The 18,476-nt window shown below is 46.4% G+C and overlaps 2 protein-coding genes across 2 annotated transcripts in view; both read left to right on the plus strand.

Moving 5' to 3' along the window:
• The window catches only part of LOC136847460 (high mobility group nucleosome-binding domain-containing protein 5-like), a 127,366-nt gene extending 117,724 nt beyond the window's left edge, over positions 1-9,642 (plus strand). Inside the window, exon 2 of the mRNA XM_067119192.1 lies at positions 9,420-9,642. Coding sequence (XP_066975293.1) covers positions 9,420-9,551 — 132 coding nt within the window. The 3' untranslated portion in view covers positions 9,552-9,642. The remainder of the gene's footprint in view (positions 1-9,419) is intronic.
• The window catches only part of Pex12 (peroxin 12), a 223,523-nt gene that overhangs the window by 51,170 nt on the left and 153,877 nt on the right, over positions 1-18,476 (plus strand). The gene's annotated exons all lie outside the window — the stretch shown is intronic.

Genomic DNA, 18,476 nt, shown 5'->3' on the forward strand with positions numbered 1-18,476 from the left:
AACTGGAACATGGTGGCAGACAAGCTCAGCTGCCAGAGTCAGGTGATAGGGACAGAGTGGTCCCTGCACCCAGACATTGCGGAAAGATTGTTCGATCTTTGGAGTATACCATCGATAGACCAAGTGGCCACATGACGAATAGTATCCAGACTTGCTAATTCTACTTTCCGAGGTGATGAGAGAGATTCCTCCTTGCCACAACCTGCTATGTCAGCCGCACATAGAGAGGTATCCAGCGTATTTTGCGAGCAAGAAGTTTTTCTTGCCGCAGGGCAACAGAAATGTCCGGATACCTTTGTAAATCCTCTGCAGCTGTGTACCAGGGGAAATGGTCTGTCTTCTGAGGTTGATGTCGTCAACGAGGTATCTCTCCGGTTGGAGCTACTCTGCAGCAACTAACAGACTTTCTCGTCTTTTCTCACCGAGAGAAGCTTCTCTCTGTGTCAGCTATTAATGGCTACAGGGCTGCACTTGGCCAAGTCCTTCTCTTGAAAGGCATCAATCTCTATGCTGTTGAGAAGCTTCGGACAGTCTTGCCCTCCCAGGGAACTCAGGTCCCCTGAGTGGGATGTGACACGTTTTACAGAGCCTAACTCGTGTACCTTACGGGCCTTTACAAGAGTCATTAGACAGGGATCTGACCTTCAAGACTTGCGTTCTTGCTTGCCCTGGCATCTGCGAAGAGAGTTGGCTAGTTACAAGGACTTCCCTTCTATGTTAAGTACCTGAGGGGATGGGGATCTGTCATGGTCGAGTTTGTCCCAGAATTCGTAGGGAAGGCTCAGAATCCGTCAGTCCCTAATGCCAGATTTGAGTCCTTTTTGATCCCCTCCTTAGAGGATTTTGTTGGTAGTGATCAGGATGAGATGCTACTGTGTCCACTTAGGTCAGTGTGGTACTACCTTAAGAGGACTCAACATCTCAGGCCTGAGTGTCAACAACTCTTTGTTAGCACTGGCTCAACCGAGAAAGAGGTGTTCAAGAACACAATTTCTTTCTGGGTCTGTGAGACAATCAAGCAGGTGTACTCTACATCTGACAAGGTGGACGGGAGTACGTTCCGAGCAATAGCTCACGAGGTTAGGGGAATTGGTCCATCCCTCACATTCCAGAAGAATCTGTCAATTCCACAGGTATTAAGGGTGGAAGTGTGGTCTCTACAAACCAAATTCACGTCCTTCTACCTTTGGGGTGTTGCCCATTGGTCCTTGGACATAATTTCCTTGGGTCCTGTGATGGCTGCTCAAGTTGTGTAGCTCACCCAGCTCCCCTAGAGGTACAGTTTGCGTTCTGATATGTCAGTAGCTAACAAACTTGTTTGAAAGTTAACAGCCATTCCAGCTTGCTTTTGCAAGCAATATTCCCTGTGTAAAGACCTTCAGGTTTGTATGTTAGGAAAAATACAAATTCCTTTAAAAATTTGTAGTTTTAGCAGGATGGATTCATCTGCTTGGTATTGAGTAGTTCTCTCTTTTCTGGGTTTTTGACCTGTGTCAGCTTTGAAATATCCATTCAGCACATATTTCTAGGTAAATTCATTGCTAAATATACCAGAGAAAAGCTAAATGCAAGCTGGGGTTACTACTTAGTGCAAGCTCCATAAAATGGAGTCGTGAACTATGAAAGGGTGAGTTTGTCACTATCACAGGCCTCCGGCAGAGGGTTCCCCAATGTCAAAAGTCCCCAGAGCGAGGTGCCGTTACAACGCCCGCACTGCTCGGACTGTCAACAAACCACCGCCATCTTCATTCCATTTTTAGCACGCATCTTCTTTGGTTGTGTTTTGTCCCTGCGCTATTTCTGGCTTTTCTTTTTCCTCGTGATGGCTTCTTCACAGGATATGTCATCTTCTAAGTTGAGTACCATCTCTTTTTATTTTAGGCGGTTGGGGCTCTTATTTCCTCTAATTCAATAATTTGGGGGACAATATAACGCCTGCCTCAGCCGCCTTTCTCCCAGAGCCTCATGTGACCTTCAGTCTCTGTCGAAGGGGTTTTTGGTGGGGCTGGGTTTCCCTTCTTTTTATTTATGTTTTTATGTATATCCTACATAATTTCATATTTGGTTTATTTTTATTTGTGCTGTTACCCTTTTCCTGGGGAGGCAAAAAGGGTCCTTTGGTCTCTTAGGCAAAGAAAAGTTTCTCCCTCTGGCCTAAAACGATCTTTATTCAGTCTTATTTAACTTATTTTTGGACCCTCACCTCCTTCAGCTCTTGGGTATATTATCTGAGATGGTACGGTCATGCCTTATAGTTTCATTATACGATTAGCGCACAGATGATATAGATATTTACGGATTATTTTGGTTGTTTATCTTTCGTGAAGGTCGGCCATTTTACCTTCCTCGCCTTATATCGCAAAGTTTGGTTCACCCTTCTACATGTGTCATTTATTATTTGAATTATTTATTTATTATACGTATTATTATTGTGTGGTTAACTTTTACTACCCTAGTCAGTTAGATAGTTCCCTCCAGGCTACCCTCCTGACCGCCGTCGGCTTACAGGTTAGCCTAGGAATCATTGCGGCTCTGCTCCCTTCCACTGTGGGGGAGGTTAGGTGTCAGGAGGGTCTCATAAAAAGCGCTTTCCTGATATTTCATTTGGTTGGATGGGTGTGTTGGGACCACGTTTTCCCCTCCCCTATTTCTGAAGGACCCCTTTCCTTTGGACTCTCGAGTCCTAATAAGGTTAAGCTAGAATAGCGAGGGTATTCTGACTGGGCAGAGCCTACCCCTGTCCGAGCCTCCGATTCAGGTCAGCATCCCAGCTTCATGAGTATTCCCCTCTCCTACCACCCTCTCCCTCCTCCCTGCTCCATTCCACCCTTGGTTTGAAAGAACTTCGTTAACTTACCAAGGCTTGAGAGCTCTGAGAACCCTTTCCCTTAGTAGCCTACATTCCTTATCCCTTTCCTGCATTGAGTGGTTCTCCTGTGGCGGATTTTAAAACACAAAAAAACAGTACACAACACTCACCCTGGTCCTCGGTTGCTGGAAGATGGATAAAGCGTCCACGGTCGCCAACACAGCACATAAAAACTTCAACACAAAAGAAAACCAAAACAGAAAAACACACTACTCATGAACATACAGCAACAAGAACAGCACACTAACAAGGGAAAACAACAACTTTGCATCAGCATAAAAAAAACTGTCCAAACCAAAAAAAACAGACCAGCACTAGCTCTGACTCAAGACTCAAAAAAAGACTGCCTTCAAAACCGAAAAATCCTCACACACACATTCCACAGACAGACAGAAAAACAAACTAACGACCTCATCCCTCTTCCAAGGTTCAAGCACTCACTTACGACAATTACACTCTCTCTCTCTCTCTCTCTCTCTCTCTCTCTCTCTCTCTCTCTCTCTCTCTCTCTCTCTCACAAAACGTTGGGAAATGCTAAATAAAAACAAATTTATTCATCCTCTATATTTCTCCCCCTTTTAGCATTTCCCAACCAACACCTTTCACACCTCTTTCAAATCGCTTTACACAACACCCACGGATGCTCACTAGCAGGTCCTCTAGATCGCGGGGCTGTCACGCAATCATTCTCTCAGAATCACTCTCTCTCCTAGCAACACTCAAACTCACATCATCTCCTCCATTTCTCTCTCAGATTCACGCTATCTTCTTCACTATTACCACTCTCAATTTCATCCACAATCTCATCTATACCCTCTAACTGTTCCCAAATACCTCCCCAATTCTTCAACTAACCCATCCCATTCGCTCATTGACCTTTCCAATTCTTGCAACGATTCATTCATGCTTTCAATCACTCATCTATCACTGCTACGCTCTCTTACTCTTACACTTTTCAGGCTCACCTCCAACCGTTCACCAACCCCTACACGTTCAGTCAACTCAGTTATATCAAACCCGCATATGCTATAACGTTCTATCCATACCATCCCATTCATCCGTATTACACGCTTTATCACTCATTTCCACTTTGGCACTCACACCCTATCACACAACTTACGACCATTCAGTTTACTTACGTTCTTCCCTTTCTTACGTTTTTTACCATACTCTACCAAAACAAATTGCTGATCCTCCATACACAAGCTCTCATGCATACTTGGTTCACCCACATTGATTTCAACCATTTATACACCCCATTCTCTCTCACATATTCCGGTACATCCTTCCATCTACGCAACTGGTTGTGATGCGCTCGCATTTTCTCACACTACCATCTACACATACTTCCCCTACAACATAACTAAGCCCACTGGGACCAACTTCCAACACCTCATACGGACCCTCAAATTTTTCACGCACTTTATTTACATTCAACCGCTTCTTTCTCGATTACTTCTTTCAACACTTTTCGCCCACCTTGTAACTTTCAAACCTTTCATGCGCCTTCTTCCATACCTCCCTATCATTCTCAGATAGACCCAATCTCGGTCTCACTATCTTTTCAAAATTTAACACATATTTACACGGAGACATACCAATACCCTTATGCACAGTGGCGTTGTATACCCACAACGCTCGCCCAACGTTTACATCCCAATCATTATCACATTCACTCATCATACGTAATATCTCTGTCAACGTTCTCACCGTTCGTTCCGCCAATCCATTCAAGACTGGGCATATACAGAAGAGTACACATGTTCTATGCCCCAATCACGCAACATTTGCTCAAACTCCCATCCAACAAATTCAGGCCCATTGTCACTCAACATTAGATCCTGGCTTGCACAGGCACATTGGCAACATCACTTGACCCACCATTCTCGCCACAGTCTCACTCTTTTTGTTCGAATCGCTACCGCATATGCAAACTTACTCAAATGATCTACCATTACAACCATTCCCACATGTCCTCTAGCAGTCACAGGCAACGACACAATCAATCACAACCATCTCAAATAACTCTTTCATCTGCAATCGCAACACAGGTGGATTCGCATGCACACTTTGATACTTACCCTTCTGACAGTCCGCACACGTAATCGAACATCCGCACAAATTTTACTCAATCCAGGCACATACAATCTCTCTCTCATACATTCCCATAATTTATTTTTCCCCAGATGCCCAAACCTATTATGCACCAATAAACACATACCCACGGCTGCGTCTTCCGAAAATACTGGCACATACACTTCCCCATCCCATATTCCTTCCTGATGCAAAAAATAAACTATACCTTTACATACAACAAATCTCTTAGCACTTCGCTTATACACTTCTAACTCAGACGGCCAACTTCCTACTCTTACACCCCCTAACACACACTCTCTTAACATATTTATTTTCATGCACTGATTTTGCATCTGCTTAATTTCCTCTTCACTCAACAAATCATTTTCACTCCTTGCAATATCTACCATACCTACAAAACTAGTTTTAGACACATCCCCTCCTTTAACCTTCGTTATTTCCCTGCCGCCCTTTCCTAAAATTCCCTCCCGACATCCACACTTATATCATGCATTCTCATAAAATCAATTCCTAATAAAAACATGTTGGCATATCATTCTCATCCATGACTACAAAATTATGTATTATTTCAAATTCCCCTAACTGAATTTTTAGTTGTACCTCCTCCCATACTAACACACTCCCTTGTCCCAAACCATGTATCCTTACACTCGTTGATTTTCTTTTATATCCCAATCGCACCTTTCCAATTCACTAACTACTGTACTACTCACTAACGACACTTGTGCTCCCAGTGTCTACCAAACTACAATATTTATTCTGATCCACCACTACATTTGTTACTAATTTACCTTTCGCTTCATGCATACACGCTCTCACGGCTACATTCACCTGCTTAGCTTCCTCACAACCATCCTCATCGCATTCATCTTCAACGATATCCTCAACCCTACCCCGTATTCCCTCATTTTCCCCCACAATCACCTTTCTTAACCAGCCAGCTACAAGTATCCTTTCCACAGTGAACATTTAAAATCACATTCATACCATTTTCATCCACCCTTCCTTTATACTCCAGGCCTATTCCATCCAAAGAACAATCGTACTGTAATTTTAAACATTTCAGCCACTACCAACAAGACTTTCACTAACTTTTCCTCCTCATCTAATTCCCTTCCTTCCTCAAACTGACTCCTCCTTCCGGCATCTCATTCATCACCTTTTCACAAAAGAACTCGTTCATGCTGAAGCAGGTACTCCGTCAATCAATCCATTTGTTTCCAAATTACTCAACCCCCCAAACAGACATTCCCACACTCGATTCACCCCTACATACTGTTGCTTTACCACAAATCCTACAGGTACTTGGTCCGGGTCCCAGTCGCTCCTAACCCTATCATCTCGTTCAGTCCACATACGCGACATAGCATCCGCAACAATATTCTGTCTACCTTGTACATACTCTACCTTAAAACTAAACTCATTCAAATCCTCTATCGTTCTGCAATTCTAGCATTCACACTCTCCTTTTTAACCATATATACTAGCGGTCGATGGTCCGTCCGTGATCACAAAATCTACCCCATATAAAAATACTTTCAACGCTTTCACACAAAACCTTATTGCAGCCAATTCCTTTTCAATCACCGAATATTTCAACTCTGCCTTTCCAAACGCCTTGCTCACATAAGCAATTACTCTCAATTGTTCTCCCCATTCGCCTTCTGCATTTGTACCAAGCATCCTCCCATACTATATTTACTTGCATCCGTATACAGTTCTAGTTTATTCGCATTCTCACTATAGTCCGGGAAAGCCAACGCCACGTCTCTTGCAGCCTCCTCTTTCAATCTCTCGAACGCTTGATCATTTGCTCATCCCATTTCAATCTTACACAATTTCTCTTCCCGTCCATTCAGTAAGTGGTTTCCGATCCCTGAACAATCCTTTATAAACTTCCTTCCAAACTCAATTAAACCCAAAAATCCTTTCAACTCACGCACGGTCCGGGGACGTGGAAATTCCTTACCTTATTCACAAACTTATCACTCTTCCTTACACCTCTTCCACTCACCATATGCCCTAGGAATTCCACCTCCCCAGCCAACCAAGCACACTTTTCAAGTTTTACTTTTATTCCTACTTCTTCCAACCTTTCTAACACTCGTTCAAGCAGTTCCATATTCTCTTCTACAGTCTCACTCGCAATCAAAATATCATCTATAAAAACAGTTACCTTCTTGCGATCAAACCCAGCCAGAACCACATTCATTGCCCGTTGGAAGGCAGCAGGCGCATTAGCCAGTCTGAAACTTAATCTCCGGAACTGGTAGTGGCAGGAACTACTAGAAAAGGCTGTAATATGCCTGCTCCCTTCCTCCAGAGGCATCTGGTAATAGCCCTTACCAAATCTAATTTTGTAAACACTTTCATTCCATTCATCTTGTACACACAATCAGACACCACATTCATCGGGAATCGCTCTTTCACAGTTACTTCATTCACCTTCCGATAATCCACACACATTCGCAAACTTCCATCTGGCTTACGCGACCGGTACTATGGGACTATTCCAGGCGGGACTTTCAATCACTTCTCATCACACTGCTCCTCTATCTCACGATTGATAGATGGAGAAAAATGTAGGGGACGCTGATATATGGGGTGTCGTCTTCCAGAACTATTTTAAATTCGAAGCTTGATCCCCAAAATCCTCGTCACCACGACTCAATGCCCCCTGCCTATCCCACAACATTCTCCTCAATCGTTCTCTTACGTTATCACTTACATTTTCATCTACCTTTACTCTTTCTTTCAACTCCTCATACGTCCAATCATTAGCTCCTTTCAAATCACCTGTCATCACCTGCCGTACCTTCACGCACCTCTCATCATCCACATTCACCAAACGTCGTAATATTCCCACGCAATCTCCCTCACATATTCCTCAGACTCGCTTCTTCCTGACACTCGGCAATGACGCGTTATATATACCCTCGGATCTCCCATGTTCAAAACCCCATCATATACACACACATTTGCCCTGACTAATTTATTTATGTCTATTCCTCAACCACATACTCACACCTATCATTGTTGGCTATCCCGAGGCTATCCGGCCATGCCACTTTCACACTCACAACTTCTCCAATCTCATGTGGCACTTTTACCCTCTCTGTCGCAATTACAGGCACTCTCTTCCACAATTTTTTCTCAACCCTACCATCCTTCCCCAAATACAAATCCCCAAGCACATCCCCTTTCATACGTAATTCAATTACATTCATACTAGGACGGACCACCATCCCGCATTTTTTCAAAAACTCACATCCCAATAAAATATCATATTTATCATTCGTACTTTCAATCACACAAAAATCACTTTCATCCATCACTACACCCCAATTTCTAACCGTTCACACACTCTTCCAACCACTGCTACCCCTAAATTTCCAATCCCTCTTACTTCCCCTGACAGTTCCTAATCTCACATGTATTCCTCAATTTCTCACATCCATTCTTAAATATGACATTCATACTACACCCGGTATCTACTAAGGCAATCAATCTTACTCCTTACAACACACTTGCACACTCATGCACTCGTCAGTCTTTCCAGCAAAACCTCCTCATGCAACAACCCCTCACGTACATGCATCACACGCACCGCTTGCATCCTGGAGGATCCACCCATTTGAACCCCTTCACACTCAGTTTCCAAGAATTTGCTGTCACAGTCACCCTCTTTCGTCTACATACACTTGATACATGCCCTTCCATTCCACATTCGTCACACTTCGCTCTCGGTTCTGAACACATTCTCGCATAATGCCCATTCTTACCACAGTTACCACATATCACATTCACTGGTACCCCTACAACCATTAGCAACATGACCCACCTGTCCGCATTGGTAGCATTTAACCCCTATCTTTCGTACACTCCCTTACCAAATGTCCCGGTTGCCCACACGAAACACGCTCCTAAAGCCCACCTACACTCATTCTTTGTATGTCCTTCCTTTCCACATCTAAAACACTTCTCGACTTCCACTCACCGACCTTCCCCTTTGTACACTACTATCCCTAACCCGTCCAACCCGTTGTTCCCTTACAAACCCATCATTCATCCTCACTGGCACCTCTACATTACTTGCTCTTACACTCCTATCTATTACACTATCGGCCATTCTCATTGGGCCCTCAACACTGCATCCCTAAAGCTTCCGAACTCTGGTACTCTCTCATCTACCCCAGCCCTTACACTTACACTTCTGCTCTCTTTTATAACCCTGTCAAGCTCATAATCTTCTACAATTTCCAAAATTTCTCCCCAAGTCAACCTTTCATTCGTCCATCTTTTCTTCTCCTTCCGCTTCAAGTTGACAAATTCTCTAACTCCATCTGGCACTGTCCCTAACAACTTCCGTACTAACTCCTTACATTCATCTATCCCATCATCCCCAAACTTCTTCCTTGCCAACGTCTCCAGCCTACAAGCATACAGTGACAAGGTTTCCCCAGCTTTCATTCTTGCCTCATCAAATTCATTCTTCCTCTTATACTTAACACTCGCTTTCATACGCCTCGCTTGCTCAACTAATCTAGCTTTCACCTTGTCATACTCAACATCCCCACACTCATAATAACCCTATACATATCAAGTAAAAACCCAGTCAAATACTCTCCTAATTCTCGTGCCCACACTCTCTTACTTTCCCCATACTTATCCTGACAAAACCTTTCATATTTCCCTAAAGAAATCATGCACATCCCTACTTCCATACTCATTATACTTTTCACACTACGAGGTACCTCCCTCACATACATAGCCTTTCTCACTTTTTCTCACTTTCACTCTCACTTTGGCTACTTTATCTCTGTCCTTTCATACCCTCTTCCGAATACAAAGAGTCCACTTCTGCACTTACATTCATCTTACTCATTACACTCTTCTTCCCCTCTTTTTATCCACTTTTATCCACTCACCTCCATCCACCTCACTATCACTACTGCCATTCACCTCTCCCTTCTTTCCTGCCTTTCCCACTTCCTTACCCTTCTTACCAGTTTCCTTTCCCTTTCCCTTCTTCCCTTTTTCTTCCCCTGACTTATCCTTACTTTCCCTCTGTTCCTTCCCTTGCTTTTCATTCCCCTTTTCCTTACCCTGCCTCTCATTCCCTCGTTTCTTACTTCCTATTCCCATATCACTTTCATCACTCACGCTTCCATTCACTTCTTCCTCCTTTTCTTTCTCTCTTGCCCCTTCACACGTTCCAGAGAACCTGCCTCCAACAGCCCCTTCTCCAAAAACACCCTTGAACATACCTTTCATCATTTCTTCCACACTTCTCATCATTCCCTCCAACTTTTTATCCATCCTCTCTTCCATTCTCTCTTCCATTCTCTCTTCTGACTCTTTCATCTCCCCTTTCATTTCTTCTTTTGCACTTCTTAGCATTCCTCCCATCTCCTCCAACTGACTCCTCAACTCCTCATTCTCACTCCTCAGCCTCCCATTCTCCTCCTCCAGCCTGCCCTGGAGTTCCCTAGCCACTCGGAGTTCCTCTCTCAGTTTCTCTATCTCACTCATCCTGACCTCTTACTCTCACTCGACCCACCACAAACAATCCTAACGGCTATTTTACAACAGCCCCATGTTGGGCGCCAAATTTTATGTGGCGGGATTTTAAAACACAAAAAAACAGTACACAACACTCACCCTGGTTCTCGGTTGCTGGAAGATGGAGTAAGGCGTCCACGGTCGCCAACACAGCACACAAAACCACACAAACCAAACCAAAACAGAAAAACACACTACTCATGAACATACAGCAACAAGAACAGCACACTAACAAGGGAAAACAACAACTTTGCATCAGCACAAAAAAAAACTGTCCAAACCAAAAAAACAGACCAGCACTAGCTCTGACTCAAGACTCAAAAAGACTGCCTTCAAAACCGAAAAATCCTCACACACACATTCCACAGACAGACAGCGCCGTAAACAAACTAACGACCTCATCCCTCTTCCAACAACCGAAGCACTCACTTACGACAATTACACACACTCTCTCTCTCTCTCTCTCTCTCACAAAACGTTGGGAAATGCTAAATAAAAACAAATTTATTCATCCCTCTATATCCCTAGTTCTCTCTACCCAGGGTTACCAATCTTGATTGATCGGCACCCTGTTGAGAACTTGTCTGGTGTCTGGGGGTGCCTCCCCACTCCTGGCCACCATTCTTTGTTTACCATTTCTTGGCGTCCTTTGGCCTTTAGAGGATTTCCCTGTCTTCTCTCCTTCCGTGATAGTCGTTCGTTATGATCGGCTCTGGGGGAGTGGGCCTTCTGGCGTCCGGGGGGTGCTCTCTCACTCTCTGGCCGCCTCTGGTGGGCCCCCTTCATTGGCCTATCCCCCTCCTTTCCCTAGCGTCAGTGTGAGACGAGTTCCCCCAGCCAGGGTGTCGTTCTCTTGGACCGTCACTGCGGGGAGAATATTTACGGTAGCCAGTTAGAGTTTTCCGCCTGACTGTCTTCTGTTTTCATGTCCGCACATCTGCTAGTTATTATGCTCCTTGTTAATTCTCAGTTCTATTCATTTAGAACATTGTTCCTTTACCTGGGTATCTATCTTGACTTTGGCTAGATCTTTTTATGTGTCTTCCGCTAGGTTGTCGGGTTTTCTCGTTACCCCCCTTTCTTGACTCCACTCCGGTGGGTATGGTGTATGGTCGGTCGGTGCTCACCACACCTCCCCCGCCGTCACTATATGTAAGGTGTAACGTGACTCCCCTGGCGCCGAGTGGAAATCCTTTATTATTTAAGTTAAGGTTAACCATTCACGTTAATTCCTTTTGGTTTTTTAGTTGACGCATGTTCTCAGAGGGACCTCCAGTATCTCCGGACTAACTCTGGTGGTCCCTTTTATTTAGCATGTATAAGATAGTTATACCCCATCCTTCCACCGCGAATTTCCGGCGGGGTCTGACCGGACTTTTGCATGCTCCGTCAATCTTTATTATCCTAAGACGCTACTCCGGCACCCTACTCCGGCGTGCCTTATTAGCATACTCATGTACCCGTCCACTTACAGGTGGTGTGTTGTCAGGAGCAGGGGTGTACGGCGGTCCTGCAACAGGCGAGTGGGCACGAAGTGTGCAGGTCCCACTCCGGATGCGCTGTTCGAGTACAGGATCTGATCGTCTGGCACCCCGATGGTTGTGAAGTATGTTACGCTCTGTACGAGCGAGTTTTGGATGAATCGGTAAGATATGGGTTCCGGTTCATAGTTCTTTACTGAGTTTACGTCTTTTGTGGGTAATTCCTTAGTAGTAGAAGATCTCGTTAGTTGACATTCTCCTTCTTTCAGATTGACCGCAGCTCCCGCGACTCTTCGCTTCTAACCCTCAAGTCCTGGGTCAGCGGCTTTGGGAGGAACGTCGGGTCGGGGAAGCCCTATGTACTCTCCCAGGAGATTTGTAGCATTCTCTTCCCTGGCGCCTGGGTCTCAGCATCGGTCCCGGAAGAAGTAGCCGTACCCTTGATTGCTGGGATCCGGGAGATGACCCAACCCTCCCAGGAGGAAGTGGCTGCTTGCGGAGAGGTTGCCGAGGAGGTTGCGGCAATGAATATCAATCTAGAACCCATGAATGTGGACCTGGATCTACAAGCAGGTAAGGGGGTAAGTGAGGCAGATGATCTTCTGCTTCCTCTTTCAGAGGGTTCACGAAATCCTCTTACCTTATGGACGGTGCAAGGTCTACCGTCCCTAAGGTGAAATCGGTGAAGAAAAAGACCTTGACGAAGACCCTCAAAACCCAGAAGGTCCGCTCCAGGGCTCCCTCGAAGACGTCACGGGCCCCTAGCCCCATGCCCTCTACGAGCAAGGCCTCCACCTCTGGGAAGGGAGCACGGTCAAAGCAAAGTAAGGAGGTTCCCCCTCCTCCTTCCTTTGATGCAGAAGCTTTCGCCGAGATTCTGATGCAGAAGTTTGACAAGAGGGTTGATGACAAGCTGTCAGAACTCTCTTCCCAACTGTCTTCTTCGAATGCTTCCGTGCTGTCCCTATCACAGCAGGTTCAAACTCAGGGGAACTTGATCTCTGGGTTTATGCTTGGCAAGTGAGCGGCCGCTGGATCCTTGGCTGTTCCGGATGCTTCCGGTCTTCCTCCCTTTGATAAGGGAAACCCTGGCGACTGGCTCTTCATGCTCCCCAGCATGAAGATACCCTTACCATAGAGGGTCTAGGCACCCGCAGGTTGGAAGAACTGGAGTTCTTCCCCCCTGGTCTGCAGCCCCCTTACCCAGGTTTCGCCAGGCTTACTGAGGAGGCCTGGATTAGGTCCGACAAGGTCCCGAAGGAGACTGTGATCTTCCCGAGGGATCAGGCTCAGTCCGCTCTGTTGCGTACTCTGACGGAGTGGCAAGCAGAGAACACAAAACTTACCCCTGCCAAGGGTACGTTTACGATGTTCTCTTTGGGGGAGACTATTCCTACCCCATGCACAACGAAGGTGGCCATGCTCACCAGTCAGACGAGCATGGAGGGCAAACCCCTTCCTCATCTCCGGGAGACAGATCCCACCTCTGTAGTCCTCCCCGTTAGATTCTGAGTTTTGGAAGGGAGCTCCGGCCACCTTCACAGTAACTAGACTCGACCCTGATTGTGCTTCTATCCTTTTCAGTGAGCAACTTCCGAAGATCCCGGATTCGCTCCTGAAGGCTGAAGCCGACACTAAGGACAGGCTGAGCAGGTCCTTAAACTCTCTGACTCTGGCCGAGGCAACTTCGGTTGTCTATAGTGAGGACACTCTGTTCCAGGTCCTGACGAAATCTCTTCTAGCAGGTTTCCAACAGGACCTTCATGACTTCATCAAGGCTCGTATGAACTGCCGGAAGCACATCTTTTCGGCAGCTTCTATCCGGCACAAGCCCAATAGGCTTATGAAGAGCTCCATCTGGGGAGCTAATCTCTTCCCCCAGGAAGAGGTGGACACGGTCCTAACCGAAGCGACCAGGGCCAATCAGAGTCTCCGCTCCCGTTGGGGTCTCCCCTTTAAGCGGAAGCTGATGGAGTCCACCAGACCTCATCCCAAATCTGGGAAGAGGTTTAAGAAATTTAAGAGGCTCCCTGCCCAGACTGTTCTGCAGGCTGTTCCGGTCCCCTCAGCCGGTCAACCTTTAACCTCCCGAGCGCAGCCTCAACCTCAGTACGTGCTGGTTCAACCAGCCCATCACTCCCTCGCTGCCCCCTCTCATGTCTCATCCCCGGCTTTCAATGCTTCATATGAAAGCCAAGGAGCATTTCAGGCAATTAATCAGAATGCCAGGGGAAGCAGAGCCAGAGGCTATTTTAGAGGTAGGTCGGCGTCTCGCTCCTCCTCCCGAGGGAGGGGAAGCAGAGGTTCTAGAGGAGGCAGACCATCTCCCGCCCAGTGAGATCTCTCAGGTAGGTGGGAGGTTATACCATTTACGGGACCAATGGACCTTCAGTCCATGGGCCCACAGCATAGTCTCCAAAGGCCTGGGGTGGAGTTGGAGCAGAGGTCCTCCTCCCCTTGTCAGGTTCCATCTGTCACCATCCAAAGTCCTAAAGGACTTTGTGAAGGATCTGTTACAAAAGAGGGCAATAAAGAAAGCGAGACATTTGAAGTTTCAGGGCAGGTTATTCAGTGTTCCAAAGAAAGGTTCCAATCAACAAAGAATAATCCTAGACTTGTCTCGTCTAAATTCTTACATTCAATGCGACAAATTTCGCATGCTTACAATCTCGCAGGTTCGGACCCTACTGACCCGTGGAGCCGTAACCACCTCTATAGATATTTCAGATGCTTATTATCACGTCCCGATTGCGAGAAGGTTCTCTCCTTATCTGGGGTTCAGACTGGGGAAGGAGACCTCTTGTCAGTCAGTGCTGTTACTGGCACAAAGGATGCAGGCCCAGGAAAGCTTGCTCTCCGGATTTATCCAATCCGGAGCAGTACAGCAGTCCCATGTTGTTCCGGATGCCTCCAGACTGCCCCCCTTTGATAAGGGGGAACCCGTGGCAGCTGGCTCTACATGCCCCTGCATAATGACACCCTGACCATCGAGGGTTTGGGCACTCGTCGTCTGGAAGAACTGGAGTTCTTTCCAGCCGACCTGGTGCCTTCCTACCCAGGCTATGCCAGGCTAACAGAGGAAGCCTGGATTAGATCCGATAAGGTCCCGAAGGAAACGATTATCTTTCCCAGGGACCAAGCCCAATCCGCCCTGATGCGCGCTCTCACTGACTGGGAGTGCGAAAATACGAAACTTACTCCCTTTAAAGGGAGTTTTACGATGTTCTCGGTAGGTGACTCCATCCCTACCCCCTGCACGACTAAGATCGCAGAATTGACCATTCAGGCGGGAATAGATGGCAAACCGCTGCCTCAACTCCGGGAGACAGATCCCACCTCCCTTCTTTTCCCCGGGGATTCGGAATATTGGTCGGGAGCTCCGGCTACATTCACAGTGGGTAAACTCGACCCCGAGTGTGCCTCCACCTTGTTCAGTGAGCAACTACCCAGGATTCCGGAGGCCCTTCTGAAGGTGTAGTATGAGGCTAAGTGCAGGTTGAGTCGCTCCCTGCATTCCATCACCATCGCAGAGGTAACAGCTTTGACTTACACTGACGAACCTCTGTTCCAGGTCCTGACGAAATCCTTATTAGCGTCATTCCAATCGGACCTTTATGACTTTGTGGTGGCGAGACAAAACTGCCGGAAGAATATCTTCATGAGACGCCACCATCAGGCATGAGCCCAATAGACTCAGAAGAGTTCTGTCTGGGGACCTAACATCTTCCCTGAGGATGAGGTCAATAATGTTCTGCGGAGGCAACCAGAGCAAACCAGAGTCTTCGCTCCCGCTGGGGGTCTTCCTTTTAAAAGGAAGTCCGCTGAGACCTCCGGACCTCAACCCAGGGAAAGGAAGAAGTTCAGGAGATACAGGAAACCCCAGGCTCAAACTGTGCTTCAGGCTGTACCGGTCTCTCAGATCGGACAGCCTTCCCATCCAAAGCTCAGCCTCAGCAGCAGTTCGTACTGATGCAGCCGGCTCAGCAAGCCTCTGCTCTGCCAGCCTCGTGGCGCCCCCAGCCTTCAACGTTTGAAAGCCAAGGGGCGTTTGAAAGCCAAGGGGCGTTTCGAGGCTAGCCAACAGGCATACAGAGGTAGGACTGCACCAGACCTCTCTCCCGTGGAAGAGGAGGCTGTGGAGGCAGAGGAAGTAAGTCCTCTTCCAATCAGTGAGTCTCCTCAGGTAGGCGGGAGGTTATATCTCTTCCGGGACCATTGGACCTTCAGTCCGTGGGCCCACAGCATAGTTTCAAAAGGTCTGGGATGGAGCTTTTGAGCAGAGGGCCTCCTCCGCCAGTCAGGTTCCATCAACCTCCATCCAAAGACTTACTGGACTTTGTAAAAGACCTTCTTCAAAAGAAGGCAATAAAGAAAGTGAGACACTTGAAATTTCAAGGCCGTCTGTTCAGTGTCCCAAAGAAAGACTCAATCCAGCAAAGAGTAATTCTAGACTTGTCTTGTCTCAACTTATACATTCAATGCAACAAGTTTCGCATGCTTACGATCTCGCAGGTACGGACCCTACTTCCCCGTGGGGCCGTCACCACCTCTATAGATCTTTCAGACGCATATTATCACGTCCCAATTGCGAGAAACTTCTCTCCTTACCTAGGGTTCAGACTAGGGAAACAAGCATACTCGTTCAGAGTCATGCCATTCGGGCTCAACATAGCGCCCAGAATTTTTACCAAACTGGTAGAGACAGTAGTCCAACAGCTACGGGCCCAAGGGATTATGCTAGCCACATACCTGGACGATTGGAATAATATGGGCATCCAATGCCAAGGAATGTCAAAAAGCAACATTCATAGTGATCAGCTTCCTGGAATCCTTGGGATTCCAAATCAACAGGAAGAAATCCCGTCTAGTTTCGGAGGCTCAGTTTCAGTGGTTAGGAATCCAATGGGACCTAAACACACACAAACTGTCACTTCCGCCAGCCAAAAGGAGGAAATAGCCAAAGCTACCAGGCAGTTCCTCAAAAACAAAAGAGCCTCTCGTCATTGCCCAGGAAAGAGTCCTGAGTTCTCTTCAGTTCGCGTCAGTGACAGATTTGCTGCTAAAAGCCAAACTGAAGGATATAAACAGGGTATGGCAGAGACAGGCCAACAGCAGAAACAGAGACAAGATGTCTCTAATTCCGCCGGTGTTGAGGAAGAGGTTTGACCATGGTCAACAGTCAAGAGTTTGTCAAGGTCAGTGCCTCTCCAATTTCCCCCTCCATCATTAGTGATCCATACGGATGCTTCCTAAGCAGATGGGGAGGATACTCCCAACACAAGAAAGTTCAAGGAACATGGTCGACTGTATTCCGCCAGTTCCATATCAACATTCTAGAGGCAATGGCAGTATTTCTAACACTAAAGAAACTACGTCCAACCAGACAGGTTCACATCAGACTGGTACTGGACAGTGCAGTAGTTGTACCTTGCATAAACAGAGGGGGCTCCAAGTCGAGCCATATCAATCAGGTAATGATTGCAATTTTCTCTCTGGCAAGGAAACATCTTTGGCACCTGTCAGCTACCCACCTGGCAGGTGTTCGAAATGTCATTGCAGATTCACTATCCAGGACAACTCCGCTGGAGTCGGAATGGTCCTTGGACAAGACATCATTCGAGTGGATTTGTCTTCAGGTACCGGGTCTCCAGGTAGACCTGTTTGCCACAGAGAGCAACCACAAGCTTCCGTGTTACGTTGCTCCCAATCTAGACCCTCTAGCTCATTCCACGGATGCGATGTCAATCGACTGGAACAGGTGGCAAAGGATCTATCTGTTTCCACCAATAAACCTATTAATGAAAGTTTTACACAAACTCAGATCATTCAAAGGTCAAGTAGCACTTGTGGCACCCAACTGGCCGAAGAGCAATTGGTTTCCTCTTCTTCTAGAGTTGAAACTCCGGCGCAAACAGATCCCCAGTCCAAGATTGACACAAGTAGTGCAAACTCGGACTGTGTCAGCTTCCTCAAGAATTCTGAATGCCCTAGCTTTATGGACTTCATGAAGTTTGCAGCTCAGAAAGATGCTAACATTGATCCTATTAATACACTGTTCATAGAATCAGACAAGAGGGAATCTACTCTCAGACAATATGACTCAGCAGTTAAAAAGTTAGCATTATTTCTAAGGGAATCTGAAGCTCAGGAAATGACCACGAACCTAGCAATCTCTTTCTTCAGATCATTATTTGAGAAAGGACTGGCCACTAGTACTATTACTACAGCAAAATCTGCTTTAAGAAAAATATTTTTACATGGCTTTAATATTAACCTTACAGACTCATATTTTTCGTCAATTCCTAAAGCATGCCCTTGTCTTAGACCAGCAATCTGTCCTCACACGGTTTCCTGGTTCTTAAATGATGTACTTAAATTGGCATCAGACACTGATAACGAATTATGTACATACTCGAGTCTGTTAAGGAAAACGTTATTTCTAGTAAGTCTAGCCTCAGGGGCTAGAA

The sequence above is a fragment of the Macrobrachium rosenbergii genome, chromosome 16 (genome assembly GCF_040412425.1).
Source record: "Macrobrachium rosenbergii isolate ZJJX-2024 chromosome 16, ASM4041242v1, whole genome shotgun sequence".
In the NCBI taxonomy this organism is placed as follows: Eukaryota; Metazoa; Arthropoda; class Malacostraca; order Decapoda; family Palaemonidae; genus Macrobrachium; species Macrobrachium rosenbergii.